Genomic DNA, 27,137 nt, shown 5'->3' with positions numbered 1-27,137 from the left:
CTCTATGACATATGACAGTTTGCGCACTATTGTTAGTCTGATAGGTTCATTGTTTATACGCGTTTAAAATGGATCGTACAAAATTGTATTTTCGACATTCATTACTTTTTTTTACTTGAAAACATCGGCAACTGAAGCTCATGAAATGTTTGTTACAACTTATAGTGATCAAGCTCTATCGTATTCCAACTGTAAATTTTGATTTCAACGGTTCAAAAGTGGTGATTTCGATTTGAGTGACAAAGAACGTACTGGTCAATCAAAAAAATTCGAAGATTCTGAATTGCAAGCGTTATTGAATGAAAACACCGCTCAAACAGAAAAACAATAGGCTGAACAATTGAACGTCAATAAATCAACAATTTTTAAACGCTTACACGCTATGGGAAAAATTTAAAAGGAAGGCAAATGGATTCCACATGAATTGAATGAAAGTGCCATTGCAAATCGTTTAAATATCGCCAGTTTGCCAGTTTGCAGTATCTTTGTTTGCCAGACAGAAAGAAATGTTTTTTGTGGCGAATTGTAACTACAGATAAAAAGTGGATTTATTTTGATAATCGAAAGTAAAAAAAATCATGGGTTGATCCAGGATAACTATTAACATCGACACCAAAACGGAACATTCATGGTCACAAAGTAATGTTCTATTATATTTGATGGGATATAGAAAGTATGGTATACTATGAGCTTCCAAAACTGAATGAAATAGTTACGAAGGAGCGATACCAGCAACAATTGAACAAATTGAATGATAAATTGATACAAAAAAGGCCAACGATAGCCAGCAATAGATGCAAAGTGATTCTTTTGCCCGATAATGCTCGTCCATATGTTGCTTCAATCATTATACAAATATTGTTAGAGCTCAAATAAGAAATCCTTCCGCACCCAGCGTACTCTCGAGACTTAGCACCATCTGATTACCATCTATTCCGATTGATGCAACACGCTTTAGCAGATACACACTTTAATAATTACGAGGATGTGCAAAAATAGGCGTCTGATTGGATTACTTTGAAAAACACATCGTCGTAGAATCGTTATGTTGCCAGAAAAATGGGAAAAAGTCATAGCTAATTACGGAAAATATTTCGATTAGTGTAAATTTCCATTTCTTTAAAATAAAGATAAAAAATTGATAAGATAAAACCAGAATTAATTCAACCTCCTAATATTTGATATGAAGGCGATTGGACAAATTAATAATAATAATAAAGCGTCACAATTCTAAGCTAATAACATGTGTGTATTTTTTTCCAAGGTATTAGAATAAATCGTTTTCGAGTTGTGCTGGACAAACTCTTATCAAACAGACTATAGTACATACGTATGAGCGTTGCATCAGACATGAGTATGTTCATATATCGTGTACTTGTGATAAACAGTACGAATAGGTGCTCGAATTCGCGATACGTATCAACCGTATGAGACAACATCGAACGTACTGTGATGTTTTCAGCGATTGCCTCGTAAGTTCGTTGCCAATTCCGATTTCGTTAAAATGTGGTTCCACAAGCAGCGATTGACGGTTCATGTGAGAAGCGTTCTGCGATTTACGTGGGAAGTTGAACGAATGCCTCGCGCACTAATCAGTGACTTACACAATCTTGAGGAAGCGCGAGCGTGTGCGATTCGACACTACTTCCGACGAAATAACCAGAGATGTTTTATCGCGATTAATTTTTAATGGGAACAGTAGAAAGCTTTGAGACTATCCGTAGACTAAATGTCGCGGAAATCCGTAGAATACGCATGCAGTTTTTTATATAGCCTGTGTATACTCCACGGGATTACGTATCAGCTTTCGTTGGGAGGAAGCAACTCTAGCAAGACGGAGAAATTTTCTCTCGTCTCGGCAATCTTGAAAAATTGATGCCGTAGGTCGCCTCGCCTAGGCTTTATCGGAGTAACGGGCAACTAAACGTACTATTTTATTCGATCCGTCGGCTCTCGGTACGTTGCGGATCCCAAATCGAGGCTTCGTAGTCGTGCGTGAATCTCAATCGCGGAACCGCCACAGCGAAACAAAATAGGTTTACTGTCTGCCACGTAACTCGCCGCTTACGGAGATTCGTTCGACCGATACAATTCCGGGTAGTAGCACATGATATCAAAGTTCGAAGCGCAACTATGTTCAACAATAAATATGGTGAAATTGTTTGCTCCTTCAGCATGCAACAGCATGCGTAGTTATAATATTTGTAGCCATGTGGTGCATAATTATCACTTGAATAACTGGTCATCATACCGAATTTGACGGTTTTTCTTGTGCAAACTCTCGTGAAACTATATATTTCAATGGAACTTTGTTCACGGATGTTTTCTCGCGTATTAATTAATAAGGAGAATTGTTTGGAGATTATTGCATGTTTTATAAAAGAGCTAAATGTGTCTGAACAGTAAAATTGGTATCTTATTATAGTCACCACCTGCAATTCATCATCGCCTTTGTGTTCACAGTGTTCTCGTCAAACTGCAGCGAGACGAAAACGTGCGTCGGCATTCAAATAACACCCTGTAATTTTCGCAAAAAGTGTACAAAGCGCAGACAAACGCGACGACCTCGTTGCTTTAACCCTTCCTCCCCTCCCGTGCAGCTCAACGTAATCGGGAACATTGCTTGTTGCGCACAAAACAAACGATGTACCCGAAAAGAAAAAGGGAGAAGGAGGGGAAAAAAGAGAGTGAGTCAGAACGTCCAGCAGGACTAGGTCATTTCAAAATGAAAACTTTATGCTGAAATGCGAGGTGCTGACGATACTATTAGAAAAAACTAGGAAGCCGTTGTTAAAGCCACCAAAACCGGACGATATGAGATATTCATTCTAGCAGTGTAAACATCACCGATGAGCAAATATTGGATTATTCGAAAAATAATTTTGGCTTTTTGCATGAAAATGAAAGACAATATTTTTAATAAAAAGAAAAGTTTTATTCTGTTAAGTATTGACCATTTTGTTCAAACACCTTTTGCCATTTTTGAGATAATAGCATTATTCCACGCTCGTAGAACTTCCGGTCCTTATTGGCAAAAACTTAATTAAGTGATTTTTTATATCTTTATTTGAATCGAAATTTTTACCATCCAAAGAATTTTGCAGTGACCGAAACAAGTGATAATCGGATGGTGTTAAATCAGGTGAATATAACACATCACTCAATAAGTTCGTAGGATAACATATAAATGGCGCTACTATTGACAAATCCATATGATTTTTAGGAAATACTAACCTTCAAATGATACGTGTCAAAATTTCATGACAATCGGACGTTTAGTTCAAAAGTTACAGTGGTTTTAGTGACGCACGACGTCGATTCGTTTTAGCAACGCGTCGACGATTCAGCGGGCTGTTTGGAGCTGTTTCAGCGCAATAAAAAGGATTTTTTGATGCGGTATGTGACAATGGATGAGACATGGATCCATCACTACACTCCAGAGTCAAATCGGCAGGGAAAGCTCCAGGGAAAGAGATTTGGCTCCAATGAAGAAGTGATTGCCGAAACTGAAGCCTTGCTAAAACGAGTTGACGCCATGCGTCATTAAAACCACTATAACTTATGAACTAAACGTCAGATTATCATGAAATTTTGACACGTATCATTTGAAGGTTAGTACTTCCTAAAAATCATATAGATTTGTCAATAGTAGCGCCATTTATATGTCATCCTACGAACTTATTGAGTGATGTGTTATGATGGATGCGGTAGCAAATCCCATCCAAATACTAACAGTTTCTGACGAGTCATTAAACTTGAAGTCTGGCGTTGTCATGATGAAACACAACACCTTTTCTGTTCGCCAGTTCTGGTCTCTTTTGCTTGATGGAATCATTCAATATGTCCAGTTAATGACGATACTTATTCGAATCAATCGTTTGGTTGTTTAATAGCAGCTCAAAAAAAACTCTTCCTTTCCAATTCCACCAAACAGAGGGTGTCACTTACTTTTAATGGATCAGCTTTCGATGTGCTTTGAGCTGATTCATCACGTCTGCTCCATAATCTTCTGTGTTTAATATTATTGTACACAATCCATTTTTCATCTTCAGTTATGAGTCGTTTCAGAAGTGGTTCGTTTTCCTCACGTTTCAACAGCAAATCGCAAATGGTAATGCAATGAATCAAATCTCTTTGAGAATATGTGGAACCCAGATATCGAGATTTGAAACAAAACCAAGTTGTTCCAAATGCTCATGCACGGTCAAATTCGATAAATTAAATCTCTCAGCAATTTCTCGTGTGGTTAAATGACGATTTATATCCAGTGCCTTTCTTTAGTTTTTATCAGCCCCAACTGGCATTCCAGAACATGATGCATCTTTGAGGTAGAAATTCCCAGAACGAAGTTTCAAAAATCAATTCTGACACTGGCGTTTAGTCATCCTCTCCATGCACGGTACACAATTTTGTTCTTGCTTGAGCTGTATTTTTGCCTTTACGGTAATAAAAAAGCAAAATATGACGAAAATGCTCACGTTGGTTTTCCATTTTTTATGCGACGTCAAACAAAAACAACTTGACAGATTCCAAAACAACTTTTTTTCAAATGAAGCTTGAAATGTGCGTTGTAAAAATGTAAAATAATTTTCTGATTTAAAATGAGGTTAACTGCTTAAAAAAGCAACTAACAGCATCTATTTGAAAAAACCGAAATTACTTTCTGAACAATCCAAAATAAGAACATTCCCCGAGAAACAATGTTGATCACATTTACGAAATATTAATAACACTCCCTTATTCCATATCATCCCTCTAACCACGAAGAGACAAATAATCACGATCGTTAAATTTGAACGTTCAAATTGTGCGGATATAATTCATCATTACGCGGCATGTTCGACGTTAAACTAAATTACTCGATAAACACGAAAGAACCGCCATGCAACTATTTGCCGGTAGATATTAATTCGATAATATTATTAATTACATCAACAGTCCACTATCGTATCGATCACGCCGCTTACGAGAACGTTTTGTAAAACCTTTCATTTATGCTCTCTATGCCGATACGATGCTATTTGGAAACTTAATAATATTGGTTTATTCATTTTATATCACATCGCGCTCACTCCGACGAGGAGGCGTATATTTTCTGACGCGTCGTCGGTAATCGGCCGTATAAAATCAGCCAATTCGTAATTTAAACGACGCGTCGCATTCACGCAACGCGTATATCTGAAAATTCACACCTCGCGACTGAGTAATCGATCAATTTGATTATATTAAAATATCTCTCGTCACCAAATACACTCCCAATTAAAAACAAATTCGAATATACTCTCTGGGAAATATTCGGCGGGAAAACGACGTGGAGTTTCGACGTGGAGGCAACATTTATCAGCTTCACACACGCCGAGGCCGACGCGAATCTTTTCGTTTCCTTTTCGGCGCGCAATGCTAGACGCATGGCTGATATTTTTTTCATTATTGTATTAAGAATTCTCGAGTTGTAAAAATGGGCGATGTGAAATATGAGCTGCAAATTCCCCAAGAAACTCGCGGTTATGAGAAAACGCGCGTTGCTTGCGATACACAGTATATCAAGCTTCTTGCTTATTAGCGGTACGCTTAACAAGTGAGTAATTGTTGCGCAACTTTCTTAGAGTCCTTTCTTAAGTCGACTGCGCGCAATTCGTAATAAGGCCGGCAAGAGGTAGTTATTCTTTTCCAATGGCAACCAGAATACTAATTATAGATGTTCAGAATACGAATTTATCCATTGATCCATCTGACAACGAGAGAAAGAGGAGAGGCGACGAAAAAGAGAAAAAAGAAAATAGAATCAATAATACGCGATCGTAGTGCGAAATCCCAATCGAGCAGAAATAATTTTATAACAGTCTTATTCGTATTTTTGCTCGAATTTAGAGATGTCTGATATTTTTTTGGCTCAATACTCGACATCTGCCCCGAAATGTTCTGTTTCGTACGCCGCGGATGAATATCGGATCGCGGCCATGTCCAATCGAACGTACACGCGTTATCCGGCGATGCCCTTAACCGACCGTTACCCGTCGCGTACTATCAGGAAACGTCATAAAGCGAAGCGTGACTGTGTCATAAATATCCGATTCTGACGTCGAAATTCAACGGTCAGTCCTACAGAAGACAAATTGCGTCGCGACGGAAGCGCATCACCACATTAAGGAATTACGCGCGTGGAGTGCACGCATCAGTCACACTCCGATTGATTGCGTAGAAAGAATATACACGACAAAAATATCTGCGGATGTAATGCGGGTATAACGGGCCGTCGTCACTGCGATGGATCGTCAACGCGTTTCAGGACATTTTATATTCCGCGAGATACGTGGGAAAAACGTTAGCGAAAAAAAATCTCATGTGTATAATTAGCGAGTCCGTCGTTGAAATTCTCCGCAGAAAAATGCAGGAAATAGTTTATTGGAACGCGCTAATTCTTCCGCAGCTTCAAACGTAGTCCCGCAGATGTATTTGATTACGCATATAGCTCCGCGGCGCAATAGCCCAGTGTCGTAGCAATACGTGATAATTTTCGCTGTAATCAGTAGCCACATCGGTAATAAGCAGCTGATTTAGCAGTACTCTCGATTATTCCGCATTACATTAGAGCGGAACACGCAGTATATAATTCACAAATATTTGCACCATGCCCAATCATCAGCGACAGTAAATTCTATTAAAACCAGGCACCACAGCGCATAGATGTTGCTATCTGTTTGTTCGCTACTGCTAATTATATCACGGTTTACACGCATAGGACATTTCATTCTTAACGAGAATCGGCAAAATTGATTCGCGTCCCCGAAACTCGCCGATCTCACCGTCATGTTTTGTTTCGCAGCCACTCTTTCGCTCGATTAGACCGCAAAGTCGCATAATAACGCATCTCACGTCTGCGGATCACGGACAAATAATTGTGATTGCGTTGTCTGCGAAAAAGATAAAAACCAAATTTGCGGTATTACCCGTCTCGATTGCTAAAAGGCGTTTAATGCAGTTTTATTGAACTTTAATAAATGAGTCCATCATGATTTCGCTGAAAAATCCTATTAAGCTCATTTAATCGAGTCCGGCTAATGCATTTCGCTGTCGGTTGCATGGCAAATGGAAACGATGCATCCTCGGTGCATGTTCCGATCCTACAGAGAATATTTTTATGTACCATGAATATCTTTCTTTTTTATAATCCATTTTACACAGCCAAATCGTAACTAAAGAAATCGACTGTCTCTGTTTCTTTCTACAATTTCTCTGCCGAGGAAATTATTAGATTTTCTTTTATTAGATTACACACGCACGTGCGTGCACACACACAATTGCATTTTATATATACATATATATAATTTATTCAATTTCATAAAAAGAATAGTCTAATACTGCTTATTTTAGATACAAAATACACGATTTGCTATGTCCATAGTGTCGCGACTAACTCCAGAGTCAATACTTAATCCGTCAGAGCTTTCATTTCACCTTTCAACAGAATCGTAACTAGAAAAACTAATTGTCTTCGTTTCCTTTTAACATTTCTGGTAAACATATATTATTATCGAAAGATTATAATACCGAAATTCGAGTACTGAAATAATGTTCCGAAAAATACATTTTTCCCAAAATATATAATTATGGCGAAGAGAAACTGTTAACAGTACATACAAATGTATTAGTATCTTTTTACTTGAATACACTCTTGTACTCAAAAATAAGTAGACCAATATGTTTATGATCGTACAATAAAACAATTCCAATATCTCGATATAATTATATTTCAGATAATTATCTCGTTATTCAGATTTTAGTTTACGACTCTTTAAGAATTTGTTTCACTTTTGAAATATTGATATATTTTTTCAATACAATACATGTCCCTTTATTTTTTTCCTTAGATAAAATATTATCTCTTTAAACTCTTGTTTGATGAAATTATATAACTCGTTCCTACTTTACCAAAGATGATATAATCACTTGGTTTAGATGCGGAATTTGCGGTATCTATGGTTGTATTCATTGTGATTAATTGTGACACAATTAATTTTGGATTCAACACTTAATTTGTTAAGTAAGCTTTAGTTTTATTCTTCATCCAATTTATACCTAGGGAAATCTATCATATTTGTTTCTATCTGCATTTTTTTCAATGACATTATTTCTTTAGATTCTTTATACATCTTTGATCTCGTTTTACGAAAAGTTGTATTATCACTTAGCTTACATGCAGAATTTATGACTATCCTACGTCGCGATTAATTTTGGATTTGGTGCTTAATTCGTCAGACAAGGCTTCATTTCACTCTTCAATTTCATTGGCTTGTGACTAGAAGGACTGATCATATATATTTCCTTTTTTTATATGAAATTATCAGTAGACATGTATTGTTTCGAAAGAAAATGTATCGGAATTTAAAAAGTAGAACATTTTATCCGAATACCGAGACAACTTTGTGAAATACAATTTTAGAGAAATATTGGAATTATTTCGGCTGTTGCACAGCATAGATACTAATACACTTGTACGGACTTTTCAGCAGCAATAGTCTCTTTTCGGATCAATCGTATATTTCGGGAAAATTGTATTTTTTGATATCTTATCTCTATAATTGAATTTTGGTACTATAATTTATCAGGAAATTATGTACAAATTAGCGTATTCCCGAATTTAGAGATTTTAATTTTTCAAGACATGTCTACCAAATTATTTTTGGATTTTTTAAAAATAAGATTACACAAGTTTCGTTCAGTTTTGCGGAAGACAGTCTAATCGCTTAGTTTAGATGCAGAATCTGCGATTTGTTATATCCTTTGCATCACGATTTTGAATTCGACGCTTAATTCATTAGACGAAACTTCATTACACTATATCACATAGACACTAAATGCACTTGACGCTCGTATCACGCTCGCCCGATTAAGATCTTTACAAAAGCCGCACCGTGAGCGCTACAATTGTATCACGTTACGTAAATCAAGATATTACTTAGCACCGAGAGAACGAGCGAAATGCACATGAGAGACGAAGGATGGGAGAGATGAAAGAGACGAGGGAGTATTACACGCGGGTAGCACGAAGGAGGAAAGAACATCGGTCGTTATTTTCTAAGTTACGTAAGCACGCCGCCGAGAGCAACCGGAAGTATCCGGAACAATATATGCGGACGCATGTATGCAACGTCTGGTTTTAGCTCGTACGATAGCATTATGTCGGATGCTAAACGCTCGCGATATCTCGATGTTGCACCGTCACAAAGTTGCGACTTTTTACGAGTTCGTAAACTCACGACGAGACGAATATGCCGGAACATCAATTGCAACCCTTCCTCTCCCGGATAATTTTTTCGAAAATTTTACGAATGTATGCATGTATGTTTAATGGTTTTCTAATAAACAAAATTCAGAAAATTACTTTTGAAAAAATATCTCATTACCGTTATTTACTTCTTATAAAGGGTGTCCCATTTTAAATGAGTCAGGCAAAAATCTCGAAAAATATGAAAGAATGTAAGAAACGTTTCAAATAAAAAGTTTCAAGGGGGACATAAAACAACTATATCATTTTGTTTATAGATGGCGCCACTTTCGAGATGCTCATTGATTATTATTTTTCTTAAGTGGAAACCTCAATTTTTTATTACATCATCTTTTTCTACCAATTAATTTGAACAACTTTTGTCTGAAACATTTTTTTATTCGCCTAATATTTTTTGAGTTATTTAAGGAAACTTGATAACTTCTCCAATATTTAACTTACGATATCTCATTATTTGTCGGAAGAAAAAATAATACTAGACTTTTTTACTCTATTTTGTCTCAAGAATATATTGTTACAATAGTGCCCTAACTTTTATTAACTTATCGACCTTAGGAAAGGATGGGTTGCAATAAGGCCGTTTTTTTGCCCCTCCATGACTTTGTTGTTCATGATGGGACTCATCAATCCCCCAAGTGGTTTTCTGAACAAACAAGTGGTTACTGTAAAATAACAGTTTGAAAGTTTACATTTTACATGGGATTAACGCTATTGACAGTTTATTTAACCATCTTCTAAAGCGTGTCTGTTCACCATACTTTCCCAAAAACTGTGTCAGAGTATCATATTTAAAATATAAAATCTTCAAACAAATGCATCTGTGGGAAGAAAATGACCTAACGCTTCGAAGTGAGCAGTAGCGTGGTACTCGTGTGCCACAGCCACACATAAAGATATTATTTACCTTAAGGAGATTGGAAGGTCAGATTATTAAAAAATCGTGCTTGTTTTTGATAATATTTTATGACGAACTGAATAAATGTGCAAGAATAAAAATTTTAGATATATTTATATAACATATGAAGAGTAGAAAAATTTTGTTTATTAACAAATACTCATATAAATATACGTCCACTTAAATTTTAAAGCGTTTTTCTCGAAATTTTATTATTTAACTTTTTGCAATGATTTTTCTGAAACTGAGCTTCGTATCTATTTGAAATTTTAAAGCAATAATATTTGTTCATCTGACTCTCAGATGAACCATGGACAATTACGTCAAAATATTTCATTTCGAGATATTAATTTTTTTGTTGTAAAAGAACTAAAAAATTTGATTTTTTTCCTAATAATATGTTTTGTGAATTTTGTTCGATTTTTGTTTGTAGTGGTTCATCGGATAATGATAAGCCTCTTCAAGATTTCTAGCTAAAATTCTCTGATCGAACCATCGAAAGCCGAGATATTACTGCAAAAATGACAACTTGAAAAAAAAGGAGAGTATATTTCAACTATATATATCGTATATTTATATGAGTATTTGTTAATAAATAAAATTTTTCTACTCTTCATATCTTGTATAAATATATCTAAAATTTTCATTCTTGCACATTTATTCAGTTCGTCACAAAATATTGTCAAAAACGATTTTTCAGCAATCTGACTCTCCAATCCCCTTAATACTTACCTTACCGAAAATATTCAGGCAATTCTCCAGGTGATCTTCCAATTGATTTTTGGTGTGATATATTACTTTTTCTTATGACCTGATTATTTCTCATTTGATTTTCACCTGAGTTTTCACCTGAGTTTACTTTTTTATCACTTGATTAGTTATTTTGAATGACACCTCTAACAAGAAATAAGATGATAAATCAAGTAGGAGAAGGATGGGTAACGAAATGAAATGAAATGTTATTTTTAAATGTCAGGTAAAAAAGTCAGGTAAAAGTCATCTAAAAAATCACCTGAATATTTTCAGTAAAGTAACCGATGCGAATATATGGAACACTGATGTCTCTCCACTTTGCTGTTCTCATTATATCTGGTATTAGTCAACACGAGTGGTTATTTTGTATTCTAATATGTATATGTCAGAAAAATAACATTTTTTCAAAAAAATCCTTTCATTTAGAACCGCTCTCAGCATTGTCAATGCAAATGCGAAATTCGAACCGTCGCGTCGGTTGCTGCGCGCACGTTGCTTCGGTGCTTTGGGATATTATCAACACCTCGAGAATTCGCGTTTGCAACATGCAGCATTGACGTATGGGTCGTATTTGCAGGATGCAGCCTCAGAAATAGAAGCTGAATCAGCTGATTTTCACTATGATTGGTCTGATGGAAATGAGACTGAATAAGATTAGGTGCATGAAGCAAAAGATAATAATTAATAGAACAAAATTGAAAAAAGACCAAAAAATATTAAAAGCATAGAAAAACAAAAGGAGGCACCAACCGCCAAGTCCACGTTAGACCAAGACCTCGTTATCTGTTCTTTTCTTACCTGATTTATCATCTTATTTCTTGTTAGAGGTGTCATTCAAAATAACTAATCAAGTGATAAAAAAGTAATGTAAACTTAGGTGAAAATCAGGTGAAAAATAATCAAGTCATAAGAAAAAGTAATATATCACACCAAAAATCAATTGGAAGATCACCTGGAGAATGGCCTGAATATTCTCAGTAAGGTAAATATCTTTATCTGTGGCTGTGGCACACGAGTACCGCGCTACTGCTCACTTCGAAGCGTTAGGTCACCTTCTTCCCATAGATGCATTTGTTTAAGGATTTTATATTTTAAATATGATATCCTGAGACAGTTTTTGGGAAAGTATGGTGAACAGACACTCTTTAGAAGATGGTTAAATAAACTGCCAAACACGTCAATAGCATTAATCTCATGTAAAATGCAAACTTTCAAACTGTCATTTTACAGTAACCACTTGTTTGTTCAGGAAACCATCTCGGGGATTGATGAGTCCCATCATGAACAATAAAATCACGGAATATGGTGAGGTGCTAAAAAATGGCCTTATTGCAACCCATCCTTTCAATATCATCAAATTAATATTTCTTAGTATCTTTTAGATATATTTTTCTAAATTTTTCCTAGCTCATCTAAAATGGGACACCCTGCATATTGCAAAAAGTAACTAGTTACCGTTGCTACCGTTATTTATTTTTACCTTTAGTTATTTATTTTGAAAAATATCTCGTCGACTCTGTTGTTACTAAATAAATAGTGAATCGTTACAATCGTTGTTATTTTTGTCATAAAGTTTAAGAGACTTCTCTTTTTTGCGATTTGTTATCGATCGTTACATGTACATGTATCTTACATGTGCAATTACAATAAAAATGACGATTATATTCATTATTGCTTTTGTTATTAACGAGATATAATTGCATTATCGTTATTAGAAAAAAAAGTCACGTTGTTATTAAAACGTTGCTGTGTAGTAACTTATAACGACATGCGCGTGCACATACACACGCATGCGCGCACGCGCGCGCGCATACACGCACACAATTGGAAAAGTTACATTTTAAAAGTAATTCATTACTATTACTGTTTCTCGTTTTAGAAAGTATCCCGTTATCTCTATTGTTAATCAAAGTAGTAATGAACTGTCACAATTTCTGTCATTATTATATCAACAAGGAAAAGTACGGGTATTTCCCTTCGATTTAGGTGAACTTAAAGTATATTATAATCTAGACCAAAATATTATAGAAATATTATAGAAGACGCGTATATTTTTTATATCTGCCCGTATACACGTTTAAAGAGTAAACATCCCTTAAAAAAAAAGAAAAAGAAAAAGAGGGACAAACTTTGAATCGTAATTAAGAATCTTTGAATCGTATACAATAATCGTTTACAATAAGTCTGCTCGATTCACAAGTCTATTTTCAACTCTTATTTCTTATTGACAGTTCATTGTTCAGAAGATTCGTCTTCTTTTCTACATCATAAACTTTATAAAACTCCGCATTAATTTTTAAACAATATATTCTCATATCAATGTATGCAGAACAGTTCATAGCATGAATGTGAAAATACTTACATAAATTTTCTGTATATCACTATATATCTATATTTAGCAACAAATAATAATACCTTATCATACGATATATACTAAACCACTAATGTGCATAATGCGATGACTGTTAGACGATATCCTCTTCTACATTGAATCTATTAATACATATGTTATTTCAAATTCTTAAAGACAAGATGTTTCGCTAAAGTTTCAATATACTAAAAGTATGATACATATATAAAATTGAATTACTTTTCATCGATGATACTATATACCACTCATATATGTCGTACATATTATCAAAGATTTATCAACTGATCTTCACTCTCACATTGCGTGTATTGGTATACGATTTTCTCTAAATTCTAAGAAACAGGATGTTTTACTGAACTTCACTATTACTATCAAACATATATGCGCACGCATGTTTTTCATAAATGAAGAAATGTGACTACATTCTGGCTCCTTTCTCTACAAATGAAATAATGTTTATTTGAAAGAGTATATTAAAAAATCAATGTAACCAGTATTTCAAGTTTACAGAGGAATTTACTAATACAGAGGAATAGGGAACATTAGAATTGGCGAAATATAGAGCATTAATTTTCATGCCTATCATTCAAATCACTGCTTTTTACGGTTGCAGTCATGTCACCCAGCAAGCTTGATAACTGTGGAATAGACAAGAAATGCTCACTATACTTTAAATACCATAATACTGTCAACGTGGGCACAACAACCTACTGTGCGAAAACCATTCTTACATTGACATCAATATCCTATAGCATTTAAGGCTTCTTGATTCTTACCGATTAAGATGTAAACCAAGTACTTTGTACTTTCAGAATGATGTGATTGTATTCAGTTTCGAATGGGACTATTATTTGCTGCCTGTTAGTCATAATAACGAATATTAAACAATAACAGTATTAAATGATATAATGCATACTTATCACGTATACTGATAGATAAAATGAACGAATTGCGTAAGGCAACGTTTAAGAAATAAATATTAACAAATATGTACAAACAGCGCACAAAAATGTGGCCATTATGCAGTTAGTAGAATCCAATAGGATCCTTAGCGAAGTCTAAATCTAAGATAACATTAAAAAAGATGTCGTGAATCTTTAGAAACGAGGTAAAAACTATTTTTTCTAACGAAGGATTTTAAGGCCAAAATTTCAAAGATTTCTCCTGCATATCCTGCGGAAAAATTTTCCTAACAATTTTTTATCAGAGTCTTATAACAAATAATGTTTATCATATTTGAATCGTAAAGGAAAAGATTCAGAAAATGGTCATCCTTGTTTATACGCTAGATATATTCAGGATGACGATTAATAGGTACATTGTTATTTTTACATAAACTGTTTACATATACAAATTATAAGCTCGCATGCCACATAAAATCTAATCCACAATAAAATGTCCATTAACATTCACAATTACTTCATTATCTTTAATACTCACTCACTCAAAATATCTGCTTATAATTAATGATGATTGCAGATGTCCACTACGAACTCAAAAAAAGAATCTTTAATACTGATTAAATTTGTATTATTATAAAAATTAGGAATTTTATTATTATTTTGAAATATACAATTTGAAAATTAAGGTAGCAGAAAAACAATTAACTTTAGAAAACTGACAAGAACATTATGAGCCGATAGACGACATATCAACTGAAAATTATTCGAAATGAAATATGATATATAAAATTGTTCGTTTAAACATCTATTTAAAAATAATGAATAAACATACATATATAAAAGTAACACGTACGTATAAATATTCCGATCTGAAAGACATTTTTGTGAAGAATGTTATAATATAACGCATTTCGAATGTATAACCTGCATAAAACACGACATTTTATTGTTTTCTTTTTAACAAATCGAGACAATATAGCACTATACTGCACAATATGTTTGTAACAAATTGAGAGAGAATGAGCTAGCTACATCCTGTCAAGAATATATAGGAAAGTATTCAGTATGTTAATACGATTATTACTTCGGTTAAAGTTGTTTATACAAAAACGTTAATGAGAAAAGAAGATATGTAAATTTATCAATTTATCAACTTTAGTAATAATAACAAGCGATTCGTTATACTATGCAAAAAAATGTATATATAATTTTACACAATTTTAACTAAACATATTTAAGAAGTCGTTTTAAGAACCTGTATGTAGCAAATTATATTTTTTCTAGAAACGCTGAATAGAAGACTTCAACTTCTATATCAATTAAATTTTCACATTGATCATCCAAAATCTATAAATGTTGGACAATTCAGGTCGAAAGTAGGACTAAAATTTCGATTCGGGATTGATCAGTTGCATTGCTTACTCAAATATAATCACATTGCAGCCATCGTTACTAACAAGAAAAAGAAAATTACATCATCACCAAGATGTTACAGAAAAACAACAGCTTTTAACGACAACGGAATTAATACAGTTAACATATTACTTTTCAATTCTGCTAATAAATGACATATTCGCTCGTTCAATCGTGACAACATAGTACTTAGCCCATTCCGAATCATGTACTATTTACAGCGAATAAAGATTAAATAATTATAATCGTAAAGCAGTTTCAAAAAGACACTTTTGACAGATTATCAATATCGATCTCGTGTGCCTGCGCGTACGGCGTCCGCGTAAATATAAACTGAACGTTTTCATGAATTGATATCGTCATTGCAAGTAAAAAAGGAAACTGTCGCTTTTTTCACGCAGATTTTATATATATGACCATTTTATATCGCACATACATTTTACAACGTACCATGAAAAAGGATTTACAGGGACTTTTTTTCCTTTTTTCCCCGTTTTGTGCGGGTGAAACGCGAAACGTTTGCTCCGATTGTAGTCGGGGAAAAACGTGAGATGAAAAGGCTACAGATTATTACATTTGTCCCGTGTGGTATTGGGAAATTACAGGTTGTAACGAGTCGAATGCGACGTTCGAATACACCCTCCCAGCGACTCCTCGAGACAGAGGAGTTTTTTTTCACGAAATTCACTTACGCATAAAGGACACACTCGTGGAGATAAATAAATAAATTTCTTCCACAGTCGTCTAAATTTTCTACTAATTTTCATTCAAATCGCGCTACGATTATTATGCATTATTCGCGTTTCTGGGTTACCATTGCGAATTTTAGTATTACTTCTTATGAATATGAAGCAGATAAGCTCGCAATCGACTTTCGCACGAATTGGCGGCAACCCGATGAAAGGGAGAATACAATCGCCAAGTGAAGCTGAGGCGAAAGGTTCCGCCGGGAAAGATGGCCGCTACCGGCTTGACTTTGGCAGTAGTCTCGCGGCCTCGCGGTTTTTTAATCGTTTTCACACTTTCCTCCCCGGAGGCCGAAGCTGGAGGCGAAGTATTGTCGCCGCCGCCGCCGCCGCCGTCCTTCTCCTTCCCAGCCGAACCCGACCACCGCGACGGCGACGGGGCAAGTCGGGTTGCGCACACGGCGGTGACCATAACAAATGCGGCTAACTAAGCGCAAAAGTCTCGCGAAAGCTTATTACTCGATGTTTACAGCCCGGAGGAAACTTGGTCCGCGCGCTCGCAACGCGGTGTACCGCACTTTAGGAACTCTCGAGAGGAGTTCCGCCGTAACTGCAACCGCCGTGCGGCCGAGTCATTTCAAACGGAGGCCCGTGACAACGGCGACCGATCCTCTCGTAATTAACATACTCTCATCGGATGTCCTGCTCCCTCCTGCGCGTCCTCCTGTGCACTTTCATGCCGCTGTAAATGACTCCGTGCGACGTACTTAGGCCGGGGAAGGGTCGCCCGAAGCGACGTCGTTCGTCGTGCGGGACGGGTAGTTTTCAAAAAGAGAAAACGACGGATGGAAATCACTTTCCGGGAAGTTTCCCTTGCTAGGAAAGGAAACGCCGATCTTTCTAAACCATCCGCTCTCGGCTGCCGCCGTCGCTCTGGGGCGTCCGTTGCGATCGAAGTTAATTGAGTCGTCCGTAATGAGGTTTCGGCCGCTTCTGTCGAGAAATTTTAATCGGCCAAGAGGACGGCGAGAAGGAGACGCGCGGAAGGGCCAAAGTCGCGCCAACAACGAACGCTTGGAATGTTTGCGAGGAGTTATTCAATTATTTTATGTCCCGCCGACCCGAGGTGCTTCTCAATTTGCTCGTCACGGGGCAATGGAACCATCACGGCGTCAGCTTTCAACAGATCGAACTATATTCATTTGAGCGTGAATTGTAAAATATTGGCGTACGATTGAAACAATGCAAGACGCGGTGATTTCTTGTGAAAAGAAATGAAATTCGATGAAATTTATGAAATTTTCGGCATAACTGCATAATAATTTATGTTCAATGTCATATTGGACAGTCCTGTATAGCTGTATTTTACTCAAATAAAGCAGCGAGATTAATTCTAACATCTGTTAATTCTTGATATTTTAGCCTTAGCACGATGTAGAGAAACATTTGACTTGATTTCCAAGGGGGAAGGGTGCTGCATCTATTTTAGATTTGTTTTCGACGTTTCATAAATATTTCAATTTACTTCTTCAGGAAGACGAATAACCTGGAATTGTTGAAGGGTGAAAGGGAGGGAGATGGGGTAGCAGAAGAAATATAATAATATATATAAGACGAGGGGAGTGAGATATGTACTGTATTTTTCTGAAACCAGAAGTTGAATTGAATTGCCATATTGAATTGACCTTTATGCTACTGTTTCTGTTTAGATTATAGAGGTGTTTGAAAAATTTTTAGGACTTTTCTATTAGTTCCCTTTGTTTCAAAGGAAGTCGCCGTTTATTTTGGCTAAAATTAAAAATTAATCAAATAAAATATTATGTCCTGTTTTTATGTGATGTTCTGCTACTGCAAATTATGTTAAATGTTTCAGTACGACTACAAATTAATGTTCCTTTATATACATTTACTATCTTCCCAGTTTCTCCTATGTAAACTTTACCACATGTAGAAGGGATTTTATTATAAATTTTTAATATGTTTAGCGGAGATATTTTGTCTTTTGAGGAACTTTATTTTTCCCGGAGGCTTATACAGAGTGTTTCATTCTAAAAAACGCATCTCGATCATTCTTCAACGAAGCATTTTGAGCAAAAATATAGTCACAGAAAGTCCCCAAGATCTGTAATATTTCAAAGAGTAAAATGATATCTTAAAAGGACGCTTTATTGACTCAATAGAACGTCAATAAGATGTCACCTTGCTATTTTGAATAACACAGGTTTTAAAGACTTGCGGTAACTATTCTTGAATTAATAAGATGTCTAAGTTTGGGATATGAGACTAAATCATTGTAAAACCAAATCGTGGTGATTAAATATAATTGGTGATTAAATATGAGAATTAGAGCAATATACAAAGTGTCCCATAATTGTAACATACCAACTCCATAGGGGCGTAGAGCTAAGCGAGAGGAACGAAAATGTCCTCTTTCATTTAGCGATATCTCATATAATTTTTTAATAATAACCGCAATTTGAAATGTTGCTACAACATTGCAGATATAATAATGCAAAATACTATTTTCGCAATGTCTCTGCAATATTGCACTATAATGTGCAATGTTGCAACATTGTAACAATATTGCTGCAATTGTTTGTGCTATATGGGCTGCAATTTAAGGTAAAAGTGAAATTTAGGAAACCACCTCCGAGATAATTTTGTACGTTACATATATCAAAAGTACCTTCCTGAATAACATTCAAGAAGTTTTAGTCGTATATTGTTTATTAAAAAGTTACTAACAAAAGAAATTACTAACAAAAAAGAAGTTACTAACAAAAGAAATTTCATAAACGAAGCTTATTTTTCCGACATTAAAAAATAACAAACAATATATAATATATGAGTAAAAGAGACGGATCCCTTTCTTACACTCCCTTCCTGAAAAACCTAACCTAATCCAATTTATACATCTTTGCATATAGTTGAGCGTTGTTGAAAAGTTGTCCCATTAAAATATTTGATTGAAAAACTTTGTACAAAAATATACAGGATGGATTAGATTAGATTAGGTTAGGTCTTTTTCCAGAGAGGAGTGCAGAGGCTCTGCCTCTCCCTCGTTTACTAGGTGCGTAACTAAGTTTCCGAATTTTTTTGATCAATGAAAAATGGAAAATTTCAAGAGAAATACAAAAAATGGTTTATTCAAAGTATCGTCCCTCGCTAGCTACACATTTTTGCCATCTCTCTGGCAATACATGAATACCGCGACGATAAAACGACGAGTCTTTGGACCGAAACCATTCATCCAACCAATTTTGCACTTCTTCGAAATTGGCCAAGTGTTGCCCAGCCAAGCCATGCGCCATCGACCAGAACAAGTGATAATCGGAAGGGGCCAGGTCTGGCAAATACGGCGGGTGCGGTAGCAGATCCCATTTTAGCGTTTTGATGGTGTCCTGGACGATGGAAGTGCGATGGCACGGAGCGTTGTCGTGCTGCAATAACACTCGTTCGTGTCTCGTGTCCCATTCTGACCGTTTTTCGAGCAATGCATGGTTCAAATTGATTAGTTGTTGTCGGTAGCGATGCTCATTGACAGTTTCGCCCGGTTTCAGCAGCTCATACGTACAGCTCGTAGTACACGATTCCTTTCTGGTCCCACTAAACGCAGAGCATTGTCTTCTTTCCGAAACGATTTGGCCGTGCCGTCGATGTTGATGCTTCGCCAGGTGAAAACCACGATTTTTTGCGTTTAGAATTCTCGAAATATATCCACTTCTCATCGCCAGTAACAATTCGATGCAGGAAACTCTTTCTTTCATGCCGCAAAAGCAAAATTTCGAAAGTGGCTCTTCGATTTTCCATCTGTCTCTCAGTCAACTCATGCGGCACCCATTTTCCTTCCTTTTGAATTTTTCCCATGGCATGTAAACGTTTGGAAATACCTTGGCGAGTCATGTTTAATGCCTCCGCAAGTTGATCTTGTGTTTGCGTATCATCTTCATCCAATAACGCTTGCAGATCGGCGTCCTCAATTGTTTTTGGTCTTCCGGAGCGCTCCTTGTCCTCAGTGTCGAAATCGCCACTTCTGAAGCGTTTAAACCAATCTTCACAGGTAGTTTTCGATGGTGCATGTTCGCCGTAGGCCTTCTCAAGCAAACGACGTGCTTCAGCTGCACTTTTTTTCAAGTTAAAACAGAAAAGCAAAGCTTCCCGCAAATGCTGTTTATTTGGTACAAAACTCGACATCTTCGTTGTTAGGAAAAATATTTTTGCGTTGCGATATGTGTTGGTATTACGACTGGTTATTATTAACAGATATCCAAGCTATAAAAAAAACACAACTTCAGACATGTATGTCGACTACATGTGTCGTTAGCGCCATCCATGTGTAAAACCCGGAAACTTAGTTGCGCACCTAGTATATGTACTGTGTAAAACTTTTTTAACATACATTTTGCCGGAAAAATAGGCTCTACTTATTAAATTTCTTTCGTTAATAACTTTTTAATAAACGATAAACGACGGCGGTAAAACCCCTTGAATATTATTGAATATTATTCAGGAAAATATCTTTGATAATATATGTAACACACAAGATTATCAGAGGTGGGTCTCCCCCGTAAACTTCACTTTTATTCAATTTGAAATTTAGCATAAAAGATATTACATGGATCGTATATTTTTATCTATGTGTGACAAATCTTTTTTTATCATAGGCCAATATTACCAGTAAAATATTCTTTTTAGTAATTCGGTCAGAAATATTTTTACTGAATATTCATTTTAAAAAAGTAACAGTAATTTAAGCAGGGACAAAAAGTAATGCTTACGAAAAGAACTAAAGGAAGAAGAACTAAAAATAAATCTTTCTAATTGGTGCATGCTCATTTAACAGCGCACCTCATATGGTGAAAGTATCATCGAATCACAAACACACGGGAGATCATCGCGATGCGCGAACGCGTGTACAGTGGCACGCAGCATTTTCAGACGTCACTGTTGTCACTGAACCACCTTGCAAGCAATCTGGCAGCAATCTAGGAGCAAGCATCATGTGCCGCGGGCTTTGCACGCAGCATCCATGGGTTTTATATACGCACTGATAGATCGAAGCTACCGCTTCAATATTTGATTTTGAATCCGCCTACGGTGAAGCTGTCGATTAATAATACATTAGTAATTACTCCGATATTATTCATATTTCTCGGGCATATTACAATGTCATGTTTGGTACCGCCGGTGATTTGCGTTACGTTATGCAGTTGGCCATTAGTATGTGTCAATATTTATTAAGCCGCTCAGGGAATTATAAACGCCCTATAGTAATGAGGTAATGTGAGTGCGATAAATGTCGATCGCAAGGAAAAAAGAAATAACAATAAGAGGTGGTACCCTTCTTTGCGCTCATAATGTATTATAAATTGAATTAATCGCATAAAAACTATAAGCATGCTCTGTTTTCACTCTTTTGCTTCTCTCCCAATAAATATTAATTTTGTAGCATTATAATAATTGAATTATTTGTCGAAAAAAACTAAAACATGTAGTAACTGGCGTCCTTTGCACTCACTGCCAGTTTTTAGTACTCTTGTGCGGGTTTTATTAAATATCAAAATATATGCGGATTACGAATAAATATGTAAATAAATAAATAAATAATAAATAGTTAAAGAGTAATTATTAAATACGGCTGAACATTTGATAAAATTTACACAAGAATGCCGAAAACCGATCAATTGCCGGTTGCAGGATGTTTCACTCTCTCCAATATCCCCAAACAGAATGGATGGATAGATTATGTGTAATTATACACAAAATCATATATAATTATATTTAAATTATATATAATTATAAGATAATTAAGAAAGTTTGTATCGTTTTAATATAACTTCAATATATGCAAAATTTTAAATAATTCAATTTTATAAATGTTATACACTGATAAACTTTCTATTAAGTGAACTTTTGCTCAAGCATATATAACTATGGTATATTGGTAGCATATGTATGTACAGTTTGACAAAACCTAGAAACGGCACGAACTTTCTTAATTACTTAATATATACGACTTCTCTCTCTCTCTCTCTCTCTCTCTCTCTCTCTCTCTCTCTCTCTCTCTCTCTCTCTCTCTCTCCCTCTCTCTCCCTCTCTCTCCCTCTCTCTCCCTCTCTCTCCCTCTCTCTCCCTCTCTCTCCCTCTCTCTCCCTCTCTCTCCCTCTCTCTCCCTCTCTCTCCCTCTCTCTCCCTCTCTCTCCCCCTCTCCCCCCCTATCCCCTCTCCCCCTCTCTCCCCCTCTATCCCCCTCTCCCCCTCTCTCCCCCTCTCTCCCCCTCTCCCCCTCTCTCCCCCCTCCCCCTCTCTCTCTCTCTCTCTCTCTCTCTCTGTATGCATTTTATTTCTATATAATTATATATATATATATAATTCTATATAATTACATGCGTTTACATGAAAAAAACACTGTTAAGCAAAAAAAAGGGAAAATAATGTCATATAATTAAACATCCCGGACGCTTACAAATATATATAAGCTATTAATTGTATATATACAACAGTATTTCTTTACGTGACATATATAATTACGTATAATTATATATAGCCGTAGAAACATGAAATTCACCTTTAATTATATATAATTATTTTTTTTAGCCATATATCATGACTTAAATCAGAATATGAAAAGAAACACTTTCTCTCTGTAGTTCCCCTTCAGTATACTTACGAATCGTTTTGCCGTTTCAGACTTTGGTATAACGACAGGACGGCAGGAGGAGAAATATCCGTGTGCCTTTGTTTTCAACAGCAACGAGACCCGCAATGGTACATTCGCGTCGCCGAATTACCCCGGGCTGTACCCTCGTAACACGGAGTGCCACTACTTCTTCAATGGTCAGCTTAACGAGCGGGTTCACCTTCATTTCCACTTCTTCGACGTCGAGGGAGTATTACCGTAAGTTGAATGAACGAACATATCCTTATGCATTTCCTTCAAGAGGTTCAATACCATAGTCCATAACATGACTAAAGGAGTATGTCGGAAATTCGCGACTTTTTTACTATGAGTGGAACGTAAAATATGCATTCTGCATTATCAAGGATATTCTAAATAACATAAAAAGTGGTTATATATTCTGGAAACTGGAGGAACATCAATTGCCAGGTCAAAGACGCACATTGTTTAGGCGCTGGATACCGTTGTTCGACAGTCCTGCAAACTCCGCTCATAAAGCAATACCTCAATTCTGTTCCAATAAAACTTAAATTCACATGTCCTAAACTCATAAACAATACTCAATACTTGATTACTATAAAAAACAGATGCTTGTCAATTAATCCAAAGTCATTTGATAAAATTGTTTTATACAACGTTACCACATATATTAAAATTAAATCAATTGTATCTTACTTATTTTCTCTTATAATGTTGAATTAATATGTATTATATTTTAATATTTAGAAAGTATATATATATATATATATATATATATAATGTATATTATGTACAAGTGTTTATGGGAAATGAGCATTAGCTCATGATTTCTTTTTGTAAAATACTATTCTCTTCAACTTTTATTCAGAATATGACACTACTTGCATTATTATAATATATTCGGACGATAAAGTAAACCACTATTAAAATGTCAAAAATTTGTGAAATTTGCAAAAAGCATCTTGAAAAACTCAAGCGTACCGATTATCATGAGCGAGATAAAAAATACTCTTGCCAAAAGTGTTACAGATTTGCATCGCGCTCATTCAATGAAGGTCTTACTTTGATGTTTGACAGAGTATCAAATGTTGAAAACGAATATGGTGATCCGAATTCGACGATTAAAATAGATCTTCCGACAGTTCCAGTACATTCTTCAAAATGTATTTTTGGTTGCCTAGAACGACGTCTGAAACTGTTATCAAAGCAAGAATGTTTAGAAATATTCATTCAAAGATTTCTGGACTTATGATTCATGCTTTTGAGATATATAAATATAGAATTTCTGGATTTAGGGTTTCTAGGTTTAGGATTAACGTGTATGGGGTTAAAGGTTTAGGGTTTATGAGCTTAAGACATGTAAAAAGTTTTATTGGATTAGAATTGAGGAATTGCTTTGTGAACAGAGTTTGCAGAAGTCGATCAACGGTATCCTAAACAATGTGCGTCTTTGATCTGGCAATTGATGTTCCTCTAGTTTCCACAATATATAATCACTTTTTTATGTTATTTAAAATATCCTTGATAATGCAGAATGCACATTTTACGTTCCACTCATAGTCAAAAAATCGCGATTTTCCGACATCCTCCTTTAAATAACGATGTCAAAATTGCAAATAGTTCCTACGAGACTCGCCGTATTATCCATGCCTAAAATTATACTCGAACGAACGCGAGACCGTCTCCGCGAAATATGATAATGAGAAACAGAATGAAAATTAATTAACATGAACGTGATAAAGCGATATTCATAATGGGACAAAGATATTAAATAGAATAGCGATAACGAATAAAATGTTATAACGAGTAAAATATTATAAAAATATTATATGAATAATATTTAATAACGAAATATCCGTACATGTACACATATTTTAAATACTGCAAAATAAGTTAGATTAAATCGATCGCGTAAATAATTATTGTCGAATCGAAAGGATTACTCGTTACTGTTGTACTCTTAATACGAGATTTAATTTGATGCTAGAAATCTGTCCTCATTTATTCTCGACACCAGGTAGATACGATTTACGATCTCCTTCGAGCAAATTTGAAATCTTTCCGCGAAGGTGAATAGATAGCCCGGCTCAATTCTGGACTCTCGTGGGAGTTGGATGGCTCGTTATATCAAACTGCATTCAAGTTCCTAGCTACTTATTGGAACACGAAGAGGAAGCCCCGATGAAGGTTCAGTGGCCAATATTCGAGGAACAGAGGCAATTACGTGTCATCCGTACCTTTAGATTGTTATTAACGAACATATTACCTATTATCTGATATAACGAGAAATATGACACGCAGCTGCAGCTTTCTGAAAAAACAACTTCGTTGTATGCTGGGAATAGAGACGCGGCGTGAAGAAAAAGAAATAGAACGAGAGAGGAGAAGGGAGAGAGGGAGCAAGAATTAGATACACGTCCGAAAGCTGAGAGGCAGCAGGGGATAGAGATAGTCGAAGAGTGGGTACGAATAAGAGGAGAAACGGGAGGAAGAGGGGAGCGATGTGTCGAGGGGTCATACGATAGCTGTTCCTAATTGGGTCGTATTAAATCGCAGGACCATCAATATTCCGGCGGCAACGTAACGCTACGTTCATTACCGGAAGCCGCTAATTAATCATGTTTCGCCAATTTCTGTCGAATTTTATAACAACACGGTGCGCGCTCGTTTGTTGCACACGGCGCGGCGTCACGGCGCCGCAACGCAGTGCATCCTGACGAAGGAACATGAAACGAGCACGCGCAACAGGGACAGAATCCGTTCTCGCGGTCCTGCGATGGTTCGCTTTTATAAATTAATAATTTGACATCGGAGCCGACGTCGGTACGCTCGAGCGCGTGTAGTCCACGTGGCTATTTATCGCGGTCGCAACCGGTTGTAAGAAGATTTTCCCTCGATGCTACTTCGGAAAACAGTAATCGTAAATATCAACCGCGCAACAGAATGAGAGTTCGATTGGACGAAGTATACCCTCGGTGCTACTCGCAGATGCATTTCACTGCCGATGCCGTCGACGCGCGCAACTCGGCGCGGCACGACCCAGAAAAAGATGCATACTCGATCGTAAATCTGACCACCGGTAAACAGTTCTCGAGACGTAAGTTATTACGTAAAGTAGAAGCGCGCGAAGAAGTGCCAGGGAGATGATGATCTATCACCCGAATTGCCACTTATGTCATCGAGCCAACTAGCGGGGTTATTCATCGTCGCTACTCACGATATATATGTATATATATATATATATTTTTTTTTTCTCAGCAACGATAATAGCTCCATCGCTCATGTATCAATATTTCTTTTCAGCAGAATATATTGTTTGTCTCTTCAGATATGCCGCCCCCGACCGGTGATCAGACGGTCACGTAAATCTTACTTATCACCTCTATTTATCTACCGAGCAAGAACATTTCTCGTTCTCTCGTCCTTAATTATGCTCGATAAAATAATAACAGACCGTTGTTACGTTGTCTAATATATATTTTAGAGCTTCTGCTAGTTGGCACAGTTACATAATTGACTTATTGATAATTGATTTATTTGGATCGGATGCTTGGATCATCGATGTTCATTTTATGTTCTGGGTTTTATCTGGAAATAGCGGAAATAAAAAATGTGAAAATTAACAAATTGAAGTAATTGACGCAAAAGAACAAAAATTGAAAGCTTTTTTGATAGAATCTACTTTTAAGAAAATGCCGAATATGATGTTAAATCAAAATGAATGATAAATTCCAATATAAAAATATTAATAACACGATTATCAAAACACCATATCAAATAAGTACTGATACAGTCGCGTTTTTTCATATTAGTTGTAACTCGTTGTTTGTAGAATTTCATTAATGCATTCCCATTCACTAAAAATAATGATATTATCCATTGTTTGGATAAAAAAGTATTATCGAGAGTATATTCGAGAAGTTACACTATATATATATATATATATATATATATATATATAGTGTAACTTCTCGAAGATATACAATAATACATTTTCTTCGCCACGATAATAGTCCTATTGTTCATGCATCAATATTTCTTCTTAGCAGGATATATTATTTATCTCTCCAGATATGCCGCCCACAATCGGATAGCCGCGTAAATTTTATTTATCTCTATTTATTGAACACTAATATTCCGTTCTGTCATTCTTAATCACGCTAAACAAAA

At 35.9% G+C, this 27,137-nt stretch overlaps 1 protein-coding gene across 1 annotated transcript in view; it reads left to right on the top strand.

Moving 5' to 3' along the window:
* The window catches only part of LOC105183745 (Sol1), a 455,377-nt gene that overhangs the window by 405,961 nt on the left and 22,279 nt on the right, over positions 1-27,137 (top strand). The window contains exon 9 of the mRNA XM_025298993.1: positions 23,000-23,207. Coding sequence (XP_025154778.1) covers positions 23,000-23,207 — 208 coding nt within the window. The remainder of the gene's footprint in view (positions 1-22,999; positions 23,208-27,137) is intronic.

The sequence above is a fragment of the Harpegnathos saltator genome, unplaced genomic scaffold (assembly GCF_003227715.2).
Source record: "Harpegnathos saltator strain DR-91 unplaced genomic scaffold, Hsal_v8.6 scaffold25, whole genome shotgun sequence".
NCBI classification, from domain to species: domain Eukaryota; kingdom Metazoa; phylum Arthropoda; class Insecta; order Hymenoptera; family Formicidae; genus Harpegnathos; species Harpegnathos saltator.
Note: the sequence above shows the minus strand (reverse complement) of the source record. Positions and strands in the feature narration are given on the sequence as shown.